The sequence below is a fragment of the Salvelinus fontinalis genome, chromosome 1, assembly GCF_029448725.1.
Source record: "Salvelinus fontinalis isolate EN_2023a chromosome 1, ASM2944872v1, whole genome shotgun sequence".
In the NCBI taxonomy this organism is placed as follows: domain Eukaryota; kingdom Metazoa; phylum Chordata; class Actinopteri; order Salmoniformes; family Salmonidae; genus Salvelinus; species Salvelinus fontinalis.
In genome coordinates, this window is record NC_074665.1 from 34202488 (window position 1) to 34220816 (window position 18329).

At 42.5% G+C, this 18329-nt stretch overlaps 1 protein-coding gene across 4 annotated transcripts in view; it reads left to right on the top strand.

The window, feature by feature from the left end:
• The window catches only part of LOC129853509 (sorbin and SH3 domain-containing protein 1), an 82025-nt gene extending 72480 nt beyond the window's left edge, over window positions 1-9545 (top strand). The window contains exons 23-27 of one of the 4 annotated variants that reach the window (XM_055919663.1): window positions 17-574; window positions 1377-1475; window positions 2103-2299; window positions 2632-2738; window positions 4621-9545. In XM_055919663.1, coding sequence (XP_055775638.1) covers window positions 17-574; window positions 1377-1475; window positions 2103-2299; window positions 2632-2738; window positions 4621-4688 — 1029 coding nt within the window. In that variant the 3' untranslated portion in view covers window positions 4689-9545. The remainder of the gene's footprint in view (window positions 1-16; window positions 575-1376; window positions 1476-2102; window positions 2300-2631; window positions 2739-4620) is intronic. The other 3 variants (XM_055919646.1, XM_055919638.1, XM_055919654.1) reach the window with 3 other exon arrangements.
• The last annotated feature ends 8784 nt before the right edge of the window (window positions 9546-18329 follow it).

Below are 18329 nucleotides of genomic sequence, written 5' to 3' on the forward strand. Positions count from 1 at the left end.
CATTTTGGTCTATAAGCTGAACCGTGTCCGTAACAACCGGCTCACCACATCCCCCCTGCCCCTCCCCCGCTCCCCCCGCCGCTCTGTGTCCCCCGAGGTCCATGCCATCTCCTCTGAGTGGATCTCCCTGACCATAGGGGGTGCCAGCCCCCCCACTGCCCCCACCCCTCCTCTACCCCCTCTCCCCTCTGTGTCTTACCGCTGGGGCGAGTACCTGCCCCCCTCCAAGTCTGCCAGCCCCGTGCCCCCCATCTGCGGCAGCCCCTATTGCATCTCCCCCATGGCCTCCCCCTCCGCCTCCCCCCTGCCCCCGCCCTACCCGCCCCGCCCTGGCTCGGCCACCCCTTTCCTCACCTTCACCCCGCCCCAGGGGGAGGACTTCCTGCTCTCCCCTCCCTCTCCTCGCCTGTCCCGCAGCCTGAGCCCCTGTGGAGGGGCGGGCCTAGAAAGCTGGTTGACAGGGGCCAGCCCCTTGAGCATCCTGGAGAGGGAGTTGATGGAGGGGGAGGGGGCAGAGGGAGACAGGGGCACTGGCCGCGAAGCCCTGGGCAGCTGGCGAAATAGCCCTGCAGAGGTATCTGATCAACTGCATGGTGTGCAGTGTTGCATCTCGGGCTCACTGTGGTTAGAACTGGAGTTCTTCCCTCCATGAGCCACAATAATAGGATGTTTCCGTTGTTGCTGCCTCTAGATAGATAATTGTGCAATAGATAGTGAATGACAACTAACTGTAATGTTGACCTAAGGTTGACCTTCCTCCAATGCAGTCAGCAGAGCTTACACGACTCCTGTGTCATATTTTGGACTGCATGTTTTTTTGTGTGTGTGTGTGCGCCACTAACATGCACATGTTTGAGTGTTAAATTGGGTTTTCATATGAAGATTTATCTCAGGTGTTTGGAATGAAAACCATGTGACCGTGCATGATTTGTATTTTTTTAATGTGTTGAATGATTCACAGGGGTTGCAGATTCTTGACCCCCACAATTACACCATCATATTGGAAAATAATGTCATAGAGAAGCCAATTGGATTACTATTTGAGGATTAAGACTGGTTCGCGAACAATCTGAAACAAATGTAGGACTGTTTTTAGAGAAAATAACTTTTGTTTGAGAGATATGTCTATGGATTTCTCTAACAAACAGTGTAAATTGACTTCCACTACGATTGTGTTTACAGCACGCTGTTGGAAACGAATTGCACCTTCCAGACATCACCCACTGGGCACACACTGGTTGAATCAACGTTGTTTCCATGTCATGTCATTTCATTGAAATGAACCAACGTAGAATAGACGTTGAATTGACATCTGTGCCCAGTGGGGAACTCCTATTTGTGAACCATAGAGTCTAATGTGTGTGTTCCTCTTACAGCTGGTGAAGAATGATAGCGACTACCATGGAAGAACCTCCAGAAGCCCTGTCATGTTGTTTGACATCCAGGACAACAACATGAACGCTAACTCATTCACGGTAAGGTGCCGATTTGCCTTTTCTGGGCGACGATAATGTTTGAAAATTGATATGTCTGGTATTTCTGGACAAGAAATATGTGGTGGGGATTTATTTATCATGATCTACGATGATCGCTTGCTTTAACTCGTCACTGTTAATTGAACTGAACTTCATCACTTAACTAATCATTTATCCTCAACCCCATATCAGCTTTAGACTGTTACTTTGAGTTTCTGTGAAGAACAAGTCAATAAGATTAATATGACAGCATTATTGCATGACCTTGCTGTCATCTTTTCCTCTCCACTAATTGTGCATATAATCTTTTGAATAGTATCAGACGTGAACTAATAGTTTCTTGTGACTGTGTTCATTCTATATGCCACTCACTCTAGTGTCTTGCTCTTCCATGCTTACCCCTCGGCCGGACTCCACCACCATCTCTTCTGGTGTTTCACGACTTTCCTGGTTTTTCCTGGTTTCTAACGGATCCCTCCCTTTCTGCCTTGTTACTCACTGGACCTCCTACCTTCCTTCTTCCCGTGCACCCTCTAACTCCCTGCCCCTCTACCCAACTCCTTCATCTCTCCTTCTGGGCTGACTGGGAATTCTCTCTCTGACCTCTGACCTGACCACTGTCACTAGGAGGCGGTGTGTAATGAGATCATGAATATAGCCGAGACCTCGGTGAGGTACTGCAGCATCCTCTCCCCCCACCCCAATGACTCTGTCCTCCACAGACTCCTGCCCCCCCTTCACCCCAGTAAACAATCTCTCATCATTTCCCAGCAACCCCAGTCCCACAGCAGCAGCCCGGAGCCAAGCCGTCTCAGCTGTGGAATGTGAGTATGGCCGTCTGACGTCTGTCCCTACATCTAGTCTGAGCTCTGGATACTCTGGTTTCTGTTTTACTGTTGTACTCTGACTTAAGGCCCCAGTTCAACCGAGTCATGTTCATTAGGGCATGCCACAGAAAATATGTTTAAATGCTTTGCAATAGAAAACTAAAATGAGTCCCAGTAGTCGCTCCTTGTTTCAGTTGGTTTTAATCCATTTGGTGCCTATTGAACACTACCCCGGTCTTGTAAATACATCTCATATTTCGTTGTTGATTCTATGTCTCTCAAGTCCTTTTGTGGTTGTGGTTCTGACTTCATGTAATGTTATCCTACAGTTTCCAGGCGTTGTACAGTTACGTGCCACAGAATGAAGATGAGCTGGAGCTGCAGGAGGGAGATCTTGTCAGTGTCATGGAGAAGTGCGATGATGGCTGGTTTGTTGGTATGTGCCTGGGTGCTCAGGATGGATTCCCCAAAGATATGGTCATAGTCACATTCATCCATATAGGGTGACAGCAGAGTGACAGCAGAGTGACAGCAGAGGGTAAAACTGCCATGTGGGTAGTTTCACAGAAATTCACATATAGAGGAGGTTCAAACACATCAGGCTCTATTTTCACAAACCTAACACAATGGTCAATCTTAGCGCTGGCAGTAGCGCTATAGGTTTTGGGGTGTGTCAAAAATATTTTAGCTAATTTCACAACCGGAATTATTGGCGCGGTAGCTGGGTCTTGATGAATAAACAAGTTGTGGGTGCGTCGCGGCTTGACACCTCACTGGCCAATCAGAACGTGCTCAATGGCTAAATATGTGGTCACTTTAAGTTGTGTATTTACGATCTTTGATGTATTGCGTTGTCATCAACTCAACTAGTTCGTTAAATAGCCTCCCCCGTATTTGCTAAATATGTTGAATATGTTTGCAGTCCACATTGTTCTAATTGCATTGCTTCAATATGGAAATACATTGTTTTGTAGGGGCTGTAGGGGCTAGGCCTACTGTAAATTGGACATGGACATGCCAAACATAGTCAATAAGCAAGATTAAATTCACTAGGCTATTGATGAGGCCTAAAAAGACAGTGTATAATTCGAAAAGAAATGGGGCTATGTCTAAATAGTTACAGGCGCCATAATTACTCCCCGTGTGCTTATAATACAGACAAGGCAACTTAGACAATGGGGGGTTTCACGCACATCCAAACTTTTCAGCGGAGCTGGACAACGATTGCATATAAAGAGAAAGGGGGAATGTCCACTCTCACTGTTATGCTGCTTCCAAATGTAATGTTTTATAAACATCATGGAGCCATCTTACTGATCAGATTTGCACTTCTCCAGAAATAGCCATGTACATTCTCAACATAAACCCATTGTTGCTGAATCTTTATAATAAGTTTGGTTTTTAATCAAATTAAATGAAAAGCAATTAATAGTTTTTTTTAAAACAACAATATTTCTAAATAGGATCGGGTCAGAAGCATGATATCATAAATCGCATCTCTTGTTCCATGAACATTACATTTACATTTAAGTCATTTAGCAGACGCTCTTATCCAGAGCGACTTACAAATTGGTGCATTCACCTTATGATATCCAGTGGAAAACTAATTCTTAAAATTAGTTAAAATTAAAACATAAAGCAAACCATAGGTGGTTGGTGGCATCTTAATTGGGGAGGACGGGTTCATGGTAATGGCCGGAGCGGAAAAGGTGGAACGGTATCAAATTCTTCAATTACATGTTTCCACGTGTTTGATGCCATTAAATTCGCTCAGTTCCAGCCATTATTATGAGCCATCCTCCCCAGAGCAGCCTTCACTGGTGCACACGTAGGCATAAGGGCTCTTCGGCAAGAGGCATGGATGTTTGTCCTATACATTGAATATTGTTTAATAAAACATTGGTTATAGGCTACTGATTACGCTACTATGCGCCTCCGCTGACAAAATGGATGCCATAACCAATTGGATAACTGCTAAACCAGCTTTTAGTGAGTCTTAAATATCACCAGTAGCGCTACTTGAAATTGGCACATGTTTTTAATGACACACATCAAATATTTCCACCCCTTCCACCTCAGCGCAAGGGAGCTGAAATAAGACAGGTCAATTACCAACCCTGGCTCCATAGCAAAGAGCGGGTTTTTAACAACTCGCAGTTGCCAAAGAGCGTGCGTTTGGCCCAAAAATAGAGCCCGTAGAGTTCAAAACGTATGTGTTTATGTTTATGTACTCAATGGTAGTGCTTGCTATAATATCACATAAGTAGGCACATTTGGATTGCAAAGACTAACAAATGTTGTTGTTGTTTCGTTCTCAGGTACCTCGAAGAGGACAAAACAGTTTGGCACGTTTCCAGGAAATTACGTAAAAGAGGTCAACTTATAACCTGTCAACAAACATTTATAGTGTGAGGAGAACCTAGCTCTAACCCTTGGTTGCCTGTTGAGTGTTGGGAAATAATTACTTTCACTCTTGACTGTTTAAATTAGGACAGTCATTTAGTCAAGTGAATACGTTTGTCTAATGTAAGTGATCAGTTTGGTCTGAGGTATGTTAATGTGCATGAGGTGGCAATAGGAGAAAGCTAGCTGTTGACACTCTGCCCAATCGTCAGTGTGGTGTACACATACCTTAACCACGTCCTGCAGAGTACATGGTATTCTGTCAATGGAATTTTTAGTAAAACAATTAAATGTCACACACTGCGGTATACACTGAGTGTACAAAACATTTAGGAACACCTTCCTAATATTGAGCTGCACCCCCCTTTACCCTCAAAACAGCCTCAATTCATCGGGGCATGGACTCGAGGTATCAAAAGCGTTCCACAGGAATGCTGGCCCATGTTGACTCCAATGCTTCCCACAATTGTGTCCAGTTGGCTGGATGTCTATTGGGTGGTGGACTATTCTTGATACACAAGGGAAACTGTTGAGCGTGAAAAACCCACCATTGTTGCAGTTCTTGACACACTCAAACCAGTGCGACTGGCACCTACTACCATACCCCGTTCAAAGGCACTTAAATCTTTTGTCTTGCCCATTCACCCTCTGAATAGCACACATACACAATCCATATCTCAACTGTCTCATGGCTTAAAAGTATTTCTTTAACCTGTCTCATCCCCTTCATCTACACTGAATTAAAGTGACATAAGGGATCATAGGTTTTACCTGGATTCACCTGGTCAGTCTGTCATGGAAAGAGCAGGTGTTCCTAATGTTTTGTACACTGTATATTCTTATACAGTAGGTATAGTACTTGCGGTGTGTTCTTGTGATTTGTTAACTACTATACAAAGTATTTTTGAAGCACATGAATGTCTATCTATATGAGGGAGCAGTAGCAGAGCAGTTTATGGATCAAGAGAGCGGTTCTTATAACCTCCATGATGGATCAGGAGGGCTCAAATGTGTAGTTGATACACTAGAGAAATATGAGCTGTTATTCATCAGCTACCTTTCAGGACCTATGTTGGGAAAAGTCGTTTTATTTCACTTTGAATGCAGATATGTTTGAAGGTTGACGACTTGCTAAGCCGTCTAGAAGACAATTTTATCCCCTAGGAAAACCCATGTAGTGTTTGGTTGGACATACCATGAAGGTACCAGCCTGTATGTGATGGCACATACTTGGACAGTGTCCAACAGACCATATTCCTTAGTTTAAATTTCAAAAACCCATTGACCTGACAGCGAACTTAAAGAAACAAATTTATAGGCCTGTTATATTGTGTATCATCGTGGACTGGCTTGATTTTGTTAGCTCAGAATGCACTAAAAGTTAGAAAGCTATGTTTGTGACAATGTAGGCTTGTAGTCTTTGTAAAAAATAGCAGAACACTCTTACCTCAGTGTAGTCCAAAAGCTTCCAATGCCATTTTAGTATTGCCTCTGGTTTCTATTCAAGGTCTGTACTATAATTCGAGCATGTTCATCTGCATGATATAAATCCCAATGATCAAACAAATTAGCTAAGCTTTCTGTCAGATGAACTAATGAATGCAATCAGGAAGACTAGCTCTGCTATGTATGTACCTGATGAAGATAGCTTGTGTGTGTATGAGCTAATGAGTGAGTGAGTGAGTGTGCGTGATCTTCTGTGATTCCTGTGAGGTAGCTGGTGGCAGACAGCTGCCTAAACTAGACTGGCTCCAGTGGAACCACAGGACAGGCATGGTATGCCACTTTTTTTAAGCACTTAACTGTATCAATAGCTAGGTTCCCATCCAATTGGCGATAGATTTGAATGTGAATATTCGACAATCCGCATAAAAACAATATGCACATTTTCCCACCAGAGATGTGTTTGAATCAAATTGACTTGTTGTGGAGAAAAGGCTCTGCGTGATGACGTAGTGCACATAAATATAACTTTTGAGGTTAAATTCCCATGCCCCAAAAAGTGAAATGTGTTGCCATCGCATTTTCAACGCTACTGAAGGTTTTGTCACAAGAATGTTGTGTTATATAGAGAATATGCCCACTCTGGTCTTGGCACGTGCGTTTTTAGCCCCAAGTTCGCAGATAGAGTGCGGGTAGGCTAGCCTACATTATGTGACTATTTGAATTGTCAAACAGCAGCCAAGCATCAATTATCATGTCACTAGAATATTTATTGGAATGGAGCATTAAGCTCATCTCCATGCACTTTCACCACCTTGTGAAGTTCATCATAATTTATTTAATCTATAGCTTAATAAACTGCATGCTTTCCCGAGTTGTAGTGGGACGACCACATGACTCTAAGTTAACTTGATATGATATTATATCAATATTTTCTTATTACAGGTATTTCCACCGCCATTTCTCGCATAGTTAATTTGACTGACAAAAAAAAACATTTTGGAAAGTTTAGCGACAAATTATTTATTTATTTTATCCGACATGTAATTTTCTTCGCATGAAAAGGTTAGTGACATCATTATTTTGAGGTCTAGGCACAACAAGAAAAACATGACTAATTATCTTTGAGCTGGACTACTCCCTCAAGGAAGATTGCTTTGAATTCGGATATCGACGCATCGAAGCAGTCTTCCTGTGAGGACAGAGGTCCCCAATTTGAACGCTTCATCAGATTTGTAAACTGGTAAAAGGCATGCACCATGTCAGAATACTGTATATTCTGAAAACTTGGTAGATTGAAAAAAGGATGCCTTATGTTGTGGCAGCTCTACGTTCTTCTCTCTTAACTTAGTCATATCAAATTCTTCCTCTTTATGACTAACTGCTATGTGTTCTTCAGCGGAATCCTAAATGTCATGAGTGACAGTCTAGGTACACTAGGCAGTGTAATTGAAATTAGAGTATATCAGTAAGACTATCAACAGCTAACTCGTATTATTACCTTTTTACAGTAGTAATACTAATCTAGTTCCTGGACTGATACCGATTAAGAGTATTTATATGTTACATATCTTTATTTATCCACTTGATGAAGTTAGCTACAGTAGTGCAGTGATGATTAGCATTGACCAGATTGGGACATGGTTTGGAGTTATTTAAGTGGCTACCCCCTATCGTGTTACCTTGTGAGATATTTATTCTACAATGAAGTACAGCTCGGCCTGTTTACTCATTTGTCTGTTGAACTTGAAAGGAATAGAAAGCTTAATTCTGTCAAGCTGTTACAACGTTTGTCATTGACGTGAGACAATACAACACTCAAAACATTCAACATCGTTTATCCCTAGCTTTTTTGTAGCCAACATCCAACATCGATGAGAATAGTCTTGTGTGACGGTTGTTTTTACCGAACCAGTTACATTGTGCTGAGTTTGTCTCTAAATCATTCATATGACTATCAAGAAGTATTTTGCGGCAACAGTGGAGCCTAGATGAGGTGTTCTACTCACAGGCGGCCGGTGATAACTTAATTGGGAAGGACGGGCTCTAGTAACGGCTGGAACGGAATCAATGGAATCGTATCGGACACATCAAACACATGCTTTTCATGTGTTTAACGCCATTCCATTGACTCCATTCCAACCATTATTATGAGCCGTCCTCCCCTCAGCAGCCTCATGTGGTTCGACTGTATGGCCATTCATGTGTTTGTAAGTAGCGTTTCTTACATTTACATTTCCCCTTGGTCTGCTGCACATAACTGCCACAACGTATGTTTCTGAAGGATAACCTGAGTGGCGCTTGTATTATCACTCAGCTGTGAGCTGTTTACCACATAGAGATACAGTGTAACACAATGTGTTCTATTTAATGATGTGGTTCCACCATGCTAGCACTTGCACTATAAATATGACCCTTCTCCAACACAGACATCCGAAGTTAAAACAAAACTTATGAGATCCAGGGACAATTTAATAAGGAAAGGTCTGTTCCATATCAAACTGGCTGTATGATAGACGTTTGGCAACAAGCAATCACTCTTGTGGTATCGTATGATGGCCTTTACAAGTCAGTGTAGAATGTTGATGTGATAAAGTGCTCCATGAAACATCACAGGATGTATGAATGTATGATTGTGGAGTACTGTATACACACATAATGTAAAAAGGATCAGTGCTTTCAGCTTGAATTAACATGTAAACCATTAAACAGCCTGGCACAATAAGGATTGTAAATATGTATAATAAAGAAGTATGGAATCCAAGTGATGGGAAAAAGTCACATAAAGCTCTATCAGTTGTTCCGGCTTATTTACCTGAATGATTTTTTTGGGCAAAGCACAGAGTGAAGAGTTATTTAGCACAGACAGTTTGATGCATATGAAGTAACATTACGCTGCCATTTTGCGAGGATCGTAATGCCTTATTTCAGATACAAATTGTGCCTAATTTTCATTTGCTTTAATTGATTATCACAGAAATGTATCCATATGTCATATTTAAGGATATTACTATTGTTTTTACCATTAGATTTAGTCCTTGATGGGAGAATACATGTACTAAGTACCACTACTGTACCAGTACCTTGACTAAAGTGTGACACTGCTTCAAATAAATGATAAAAAAATCAAGGCACTTAACCCTCATTTGCTCCAGCGGTGCCGTACTACTATGGTTGACCCTGTAAAACAACACATTTCACTGCACCTATCCGGTGTGTGACAATACTATATATATTTTGTTCTTTAGTTTGCCAAGATGCACAACCTGCAACAGGTTTTGTTTGTTAGCTTTTTTTTTTGCGGTGCTGTTTCAGTGTCAATATTAAAATGAAGACAACACTATTTACTGCTGTGATTTTGGTATTATGCAATATTTAATAAACTATATAAAGCATCCTGAAGTACTATGTGTCTAATGTCATGTAATGGGTCTAACTTTGAAACAACTGAAGGGTTAAAAAATACTGTTTTACAGTTATTTGTATTTAATGTTGTTTGACTAAGCTTATTCTGATAATTTTCTCAAAACCCCATACTGTACACAGAACAGACTCACAGACGCAGGTATACTCCAGAGAAGCTGAGATGTCATGGATAACGCTGATTATATAATCCGTGCCAGATAGGAGACAGCACAAATTCATTTTGCCAGGGGGCCTGCATTCGGTCTTCCACAAGGTCCGAAGGGCCGCACTTAAATGTTTTTATATTTCCTCGCTGTCAAAATTTGGAAACTAGTGCTCTATCCATCTTTTTTGGAATTTTCAATACTCCCTGACTGTCTATATTTATTTTGGATGATTATTAGTGAGCTGGAGCTCATAAACAGTTCCGATGATTATATAATGGTGAACTGCCATGGGAAACGTACGCAACAGAATAGTATTTCTGTGCCATACAGAAGAAACTGTTTAAATGTAGGTCCATTATCATTGCTACACAGTTTAGTTTTAGTCATTCTAATAAAGTATATTGAATATATTGGACCCCTTAGTGGGCCGGATCCGATCTGTGGGCCGTATGTTTCACAAAAATGATCATGGAAAAGTAAACCATTTTGGCTACAGTGAGGCCGACACCACCAACAACATCCCAACTGAACCTCTGATTTGAAAGTGATCAATACAGTTCAAACGATTTGTATTGCTTTGTTAGGCCTACTCGATCATGCACTGAGAGGCCCCAATACAGTAGGCCTAGTTAGACAGTTTCTGTGTAGGGCCTACATTAATTTGCTTGTCTCCTATCTTACTCCTATATAGTCCAATATGTGAAAATGTTAACTTTTTCATAAAATCATGAAACTTGTTACACTTGCACAGTTTGGGGCCCTGAACGTTTTCAAATATGGAGCCATCGCAAAAGAAATAAATAACATTTTCCACCATAACCAAATAATGTATTTTGCATCATATCTCCTGAACCAAACATTATAACATAGAAAATGTAATGTCTACGTTTTGATGGTCAATGATTACAACAGGGCCATGTACAACATCATAAACAGTTCCGATGATTATATAATGGTGAACTGCCATGGGAAACGTACGCAACAGAATAGCATTTCTGTGCCATACAGTTAACTGTCTACTGCTGTCGTCTTTCCCCTGGCTGTGAATGTAGATACTGCGTGACATGACACTAAATTCATGGAACACAGAAAGGCCTTTGAAATTGTCTGGACCCAGGGACTTGGTGATTTCATGGGCACATACAGTGTAACTCAAGCTTGTGGGTGCCAAATGCCACTCACCAATCCTCAAATTATATTTCAGAAGAGAACGTTTCCATTTTGGAGCAATTCACAATTCTCGTTTATGATTGTAGTAACAGTCTAGATAACATCAATCAAGCTCATTTTGAGATCATGAAGAAAGGAACAGAAAAGAAGAAAATCTTTCCACAAATGATGCATTGGTGCAGCACATCAAAATCAATGAATACAAATGTTATTTATATAGCCCTTTTCACAACGATTGTCATGGAGTCCTTAACAACAACCCAGCTTAAACCCCCAAAGAGCAAGCAGCAGCAAAGGAGAAAAAAAGAAAAGATGGACGGAACCTCCTTTAGCTGTACCGAGTAGAAGGTTGGAGTGCATATGACCATCTAAGCCAGACAAATGGTCAATTTAGGCAAAATAGTTTGGTCTAGTATACAGTACGTGACCAAGATTCAAGGCATGGATGACCAACAGGGTCATAGTAGATGAGAGTGTACAAGACCCTCTAGCCAGAGAGTCCACATATGCCGACAAAGATCGACTACATCCACATTATTCCATAATGAGTCTATATCTGAGCCTTCTGTGTGACGTGGCTAAGCCATCGGAGTCTCTTGATGGGCATGGGTCCTGAGATCCTCAAAAGGTTCTACAGCTGCAACATCGAGAGCATCCTGACTGGTTGCATCACTGCCTGGTACGGCAATTGCTCGGCCTCTGACCGCAAGGCACTACAGAGGGTAGTGCGTACGGCCCGGTACATCACTGGGGATAAGCTGCCTGCCATCCAGGACCTCTACACCAGGCGGTGTCAGAGGAAGGCCCTAACAATTGTCAAAAACCCCAGCCACCCCAGTCATAGACTGTTCTCTCTACTACCGCATGGCAAGCGGTACCGGAGTGCCAAGTCTAGGACAAAAAGGCTTCTCAACAGTATTTACCCCCAAGCCATAAGACTCCTGAACAGGTAATCAAATGGCTACCCAGACTATTTGCATTGTGTGCCCCCCCCCCCAACCCCTCTTTTTACGCTGCTGCTACTCTGTTTATCATATATGCATAGTCACTTTAACTATACATTCATGTACATACTACCTCAATTGGGCCAACCAACCAGTGCTCCCGCACATTGGCTAACCAGGCTATCTGCATTGTGTCCCACCCACCACCCGCCAACCCCTCTTTTACGCTACTGCTACTCTGTTCATCATATATGCATAGTCACTTTAACCATATCTACATGTACATACTACCTCCACCAGCCTGACTTAACCGGTGTCTGTATGTAGCCTCCCTACTTTTATAGCCTCGCTACTGTATATAGCCTGTCTTTTTACTGTTGTTTTATTTCTTTACCTACCTATGGTCACCTAATACCTAATAAGGAAGAAGATAGGAAAGTGACCTGTGTCTCACAGCAGACTGAACAGGGACACACTTAAAGAGTGTACTGCCAAAGACAATATACATGAAGAGGTCCAGAAACTGCTTCTCCAATAGAAATCCCTGATCTCGCTTGTAGGCGATAAACACGTAATCAGGTCTCATGCCTTGATCACACCGATAGCATCGTTGCGCAAATTAGTACGCAACATCATCTGGATGTGTGTGCAACAAAGTTCAATATTCACCTTCTGCTATCATTTCTTTCAAGCCCTCTACGTATACAGTTTGGTGCATACGTTCGATAAATCTAACATATGCACCACACAGAACGCCCTGCAACTGCTTCTGCAACGCAATGCTGCAAGGCAAATGCAGCGTTCAATTGGAAATGAATGTACTTATGGTGTACCAAAATGCAATTGCACTCTTGGTGTGATCCAGGCTTTAACAGTCCTGTCCTGCCGGACTGCGCATGTGCAGGCCGTCAAATCAAAGGCACTCCTTTGATATTAAGTTGTTTTTGACATAAATGAAAGCCTGTCAGTTTGTCACTTTCACGAGGTTGTAGTAATGACATGTTTAGCTACTTGCGACATTGGCTTGAATCTAGGTTGTGCCTTTAATGGCCTAAACTTACCAAAGGTGAACTCACCAATGGCGAGGAGTGTGTGTGATTTATTTTAGAATGCATTGTTTTGAATTATAATGAGCCAGACCCAACCGAAGCCGGGCAAGCGGATTGTCGACTGACGCCTAGCTCGATTAAAACATGTCTCTATTTATGCGTTTTATTGCTGGTACTGTAGTCACACAAAACAATAAAAACGTTTCTTTAGCTCATTTGAATTGGAAGCTATGGGTTAAATTAGACCAATTCATCCATTTATGGAAACACAACATCGCTTTAGGCAAAGATGATTGGAGATATGGACTATCGCGCTTGCATACAGTCACTGCTCTGCCTGTCCCGTCCTTTCCACCCGCCTCGCTTTGCTTGCTGAGTTTTTAGCTTAAAATCAGTGTCCCTTCAACGGGATGGTTAAGCTAATGTAGACTAATGCGATTAGCATGAGGTTGTAAGTAACAAGAACATTTCCCAGGACATAGACATATCTGATATTGGCAGAAAGCTTAAGTTCTTGTTAATCTAACTGCACTGTCCAATTTACAGTAGCTATTACAGTGAAAGAACACCATGCTATTGTTTGAGGAGAGTGCATAATTTTGAACATGAAGTTATTAATAAACAATTTAGGCACATTTGGGCAGTCTTGATACAACATTTTGAACAGAAATACAATGGTTCATTGGATCAGTCTAAAACTTTACACATACACTGATGCCATCTAGTGGCCAAAATCTAAATTGCACCTGGGCTGGAATAATTTTCAGGTTCTCTTGCATTTCAAAGATGATGGTTTTTTTCTTTGTATTATCTTTTATCAGATCTATTGTGTTATATTCTACCACATTCCTTTCACATTTCCATAAACTTCAACGTATTTCCTTTCAAATGGTACCAAGAATATGCATATCTTGCTTCAGGGCCTGAGCTACAGGCAATTAGATTTGGGATGTCATTTTAGGCGAAAATTGAAAAAAAGGGGGCTAATCCTTAATTAAGGAAGACATTTTCACTTCTCCCATTGACTCCCCAAACTCTGTCTGGTCTGTTGAGTCTGTTGAGTCTGCTTAGCGAGACATTCCCGGTAGTATTGGCCACAAACTCTGTAATCCAATTATTTTGCATACGTTGTCAGAAACTGTGATTTCATTGGATTTCTTTGCATTGTTTACCTTGGCAGTCCACCATTATATAAAAATCTGAACTGCTTTTGGTGTTGTACGTGGTACCATTTGAATAATGGACCATCAAAACATGGGGGTAGACATCTTTTCTGTGTTATCATGTTTGGTTCAGCAGATATTTGTAAAAGGTCTGGGTGTAGCTGGTGCAGAGGAGTCAGGCGCAGGACAGCTGAGACGAGTAATAAAAGTAACTTTACTCAAAATTACCAAATACATGTAGAATACCAAGCCCACACAAAAGGACCAAAATACATAAAACAAACACGCACAAAAAACATGGGGAAAACAGAGGGTTAAATAATGAACATGTAATTGGGGAATTGAAACCAGGTGTGTAAAACAAAGACAAAACAAATGAAAAGTGGACCCCCCCCCTGATGTGCGGCTCCAGCAGCCCGTCGACACCGACTTCGGGGATGACCCGGAGGACGAGGCGCAGGGCGATCCGGATGGAGATGGTGGAACTCCCGCAGCAACGAAGGGTCCAAAACGTCCTCCACCGTCACCCAGCATCTCTCCTCCGGACCGTACCCCTCCCAGGCCGGCAAAGTCGACCACCGAACGCCGCCCGAACAAGGAGAGGCACCGACTTCGGCGGAAGTCGTGACAGTATTACACAAAATACATTGTCCAATTATGGCGTAATAGCACAATGGCCACCTGGAGACGTTTCTGATGTTGTGTGTGCATATAGGAGGACTGTGAAGTACTCCAAAATGGAAATGTTGTCTTCTGAAATATAATTTGAGGAGTGGTGGGTGGCATTTGGGACCGACAAGCACTTGAGGTACATACAGTGCCTTCAGAAAGAATTCAAACCCATTGACTTTTTCCACAATTTGTTGTGTTAGAGCCTGAATTTAAAATGTATTATTTTTTGTCACTGATCTACACACAATACCCCATAATTTGAAAGTGTAATTATGTTTTTAGAAATGTTTACAAATTAATACAAAATGAAAAGCTAAAATGTCTTTAGTCAATAAGTATTCAATAATTGTGTTATGCAAGCCATAATAAGTTAGGAGTTAAACTGTGCTTAACAAGTCACATAAGTTGCATGGACTCACTCTGTGTGCAATAATAATGTTTAACGTGATTTTTAAATGATTACCCCATCTCTGTACCTCACACATACAATTATATGTAATGTCCCTAAATCGAGCAGTGATTTTCAAGCACAGATTCAACCACAAAGACCAGAGAGGTTTTCCTATTATTCGCAAAGAAGGGCACCTATTGGTAGTTGGGTAAAAAAACAAAGCAGACATTGAACATCCCTTAGAGCATGGTGCAGTTATTCATTTTACACGTTTATCACTACACCCAGTCACTACAAAGATACAGATGCCATTCATCAGTTGCTTCAGAGGAAGAAAACCACTCTGGGATTTCACCATGAGGCCAATGGTGATTTTAAAATGGTTAAAGTTTAATGGCTGTGATAGGAGATAACTGAGGATAGATCCACAACATTGTAGTTACTCCACAATACTAACATAAATGACAGAGTGAAAAGGAGGAAGTCTCTACAGAATATAAATATCCCAAAATATGCATCCAGTTTGTGATAAGACACATCTCTGAGTACCACTCTTAATATTTTCAAGAATGGTGGTGGTTGTATCATGTTATGGGTATGCTTGTCATCGGAAAAGACTAGGGAGTTTTTTTTAGAATAAAAATAAATGGAATAGAGCTTAGCACAGACAAAATCCTAGAGGAAAACCTAGTTCAGTCTGCTTTCCAACAGACACTGGGAGACAAATTCACCTTTCAGCAGGACAATAACCTAAAACACAAGGCCAAACATATACTGGAGTTGTTTACCAAGACGACATTGACTGTTCCTGAGTGGCCTAGTTACAGTTTTGACTTAAATCAGCTTGACAATGCATAGCAAGACTTGAAAATGGCTGTCTCGTAATGATCAACAACGAACTTGACACAGCTTGACAAATGTTTTAAAGAATAATGGGCAAATATTTTACAATCCAGGTGTGCAGAAAGACTCTCAGCTGTCATTTCTGCCAAAGGTAATTCTAACATGTATAATATGCCCAAACAGTTCGAACTTCTAATTTTAAAAATGAATCTCTCCAGAAATAAGTCTCTCACTGTTGCCGCCTGCTACCGACCCCCCTCAGCTCCCAGCTGTGCCCTGGACACCATCTGTGAATTGATCGCCCCCCATCTACCTTCAGAGTTTGTTCTGTTAGGTGACCTAAACTGGGATATGCTTAACACCCCGGCAGTCCTACAATCTAAGCTAAATGCCCTCAATCTCACACAAATCATCAAGGAACCCACCAGGTACAACCCTAAATCCGTAAACATGGGCACCCTAATAGACATTATCCTGACCAACTTGCCCTCCAAATACACATCTGCTGTCTTCAATCAGGATCTCAGCGATCACTGCCTCATTGCCTGTATCCGCTACGGGTCCGCGGCCAAACGACCACCCCTCATCACTGTCAAACGCTCCCTAAAACACTTCTGCGAGCAGGCCTTTCTAATCGACCTGGCCCGGGTACCCTGGAAGGATATTGACCTCATCCCGTCAGTTGAGGATGCCTGGTCATTCTTTAAAAGTCACTTCCTCACCATATTAGACAAGCATGCTCCGTTCAAAAAATGCAGAACTAAGAACAGATATAGCCCTTGGTTCACTCCAGACCTGACTGCCCTCGACCAGCACAAAAACATCCTGTGGCGAACTGCAATAGCGTCGAATAGTCCCCGCGATATGCAACTGTTCAGGGAAGTCAGGAACCAATACACGCAGTCAGTCAGGAAAGCAAAGGCCAGCTTTTTCAAGCAGAAATTTGCATCCTGTAGCTCTAACTCCAAAAATGTATGTGACACTGTAAAGTCCATGGAGAACAAGAGCACCTCCTCCCAGCTGCCCACTGCACTGAGGCTAGGTAACACAGTCACCACCGATAAATCCGTGATAATCGAAGACTTCAACAAGCATTTCTCAACGGCTGGCCATGCCTTCCTCCTGGCTACTCCAACCTTGGCCAACAGCTCCGCCCCCCCCCCCCCCCCCCCCCGCTGCTACTCGCCCAAGCCTCCCCAGCTTCTCCTTTACCCAAATCCAAATAGCAGATGTTCTGAAAGAGCTGCAAAACCTGGACCCATACAAATCAGCTGGGCTTGACAATCTGGACCCTCTATTTCTGAAACTGTCCGCCGCCATTGTCGCACCCCCTATTACCAGCCTGTTCAACCTCTCCTTCGTATCATCTGAAATCCCCAAGGATTGGAAAGCTGCCGCGGTCATCCCCCTCTTCAAAGGGGGAGACACCCTGGACCCAAACTGTTACAGACCTACATCCATCCTGCCCTGCCTATCTAAGGTCTTTGAAAGCCAAGTCAACAAACAGATCACTGACCATCTCGAATCCCACCGTACCTTCTCCGCTGTGCAATCCGGTTTCCGAGCCGGTCACGGGTGCACCTCAGCCACGCTCAAGGTACTAAACAATATCATAACCGCCATCGATAAAAGACAGTACTGTGCAGCCGTCTTCATCGACCTGGCCAAGGCTTTCGACTCTGTCAATCACCATATTCTTATCGGCAGACTCAGTAGCCTCGGTTTTTCTAATGACTGCCTTGCCTGGTTCACCAACTACTTCGCAGACAGAGTTCAGTGTGTCAAATCGGAGGGCATGTTGTCTGGTCCTCTGGCAGTCTCTATGGGGGTACCACAGGGTTCAATTCTCGGGCCGACTCTTTTCTCTGTATATATCAATGATGTTGCTCTTGCTGCGGGCGATTCCCTGATCCACCTCTACGCAGACGACACCATTCTGTATACTTCTGGCCCTTCCTTGGACACTGTGCTATCTAACCTCCAAACGAGCTTTAATGCCATACAACACTCCTTCTGTGGCCTCCAACTACTCTTAAACGCTAGTAAAACCAAATGCATGCTTTTCAACCGGTCGCTGCCTGCACCCGCACGCCCGACTAGCATCACCACCTTGGATGGTTCCGACCTAGAATATGTGGACATCTATAAGTACCTAGGTGTCTAGCTAGACTGCAAACTCTCCTTCCAGACTCATATCAAACATCTCCAATCCAAAATCAAATCTAGAGTCGGCTTTCTATTTCGCAACAAAGCCTCCTTCACTCATGCCGCCAAACTTACCCTAGTAAAACTATCCTACCGATCCTCGACTTCGGCGATGTCATCTACAAAATAGCTTCCAATACTCTACTCAGCAAACTGGATGCAGTTTATGACA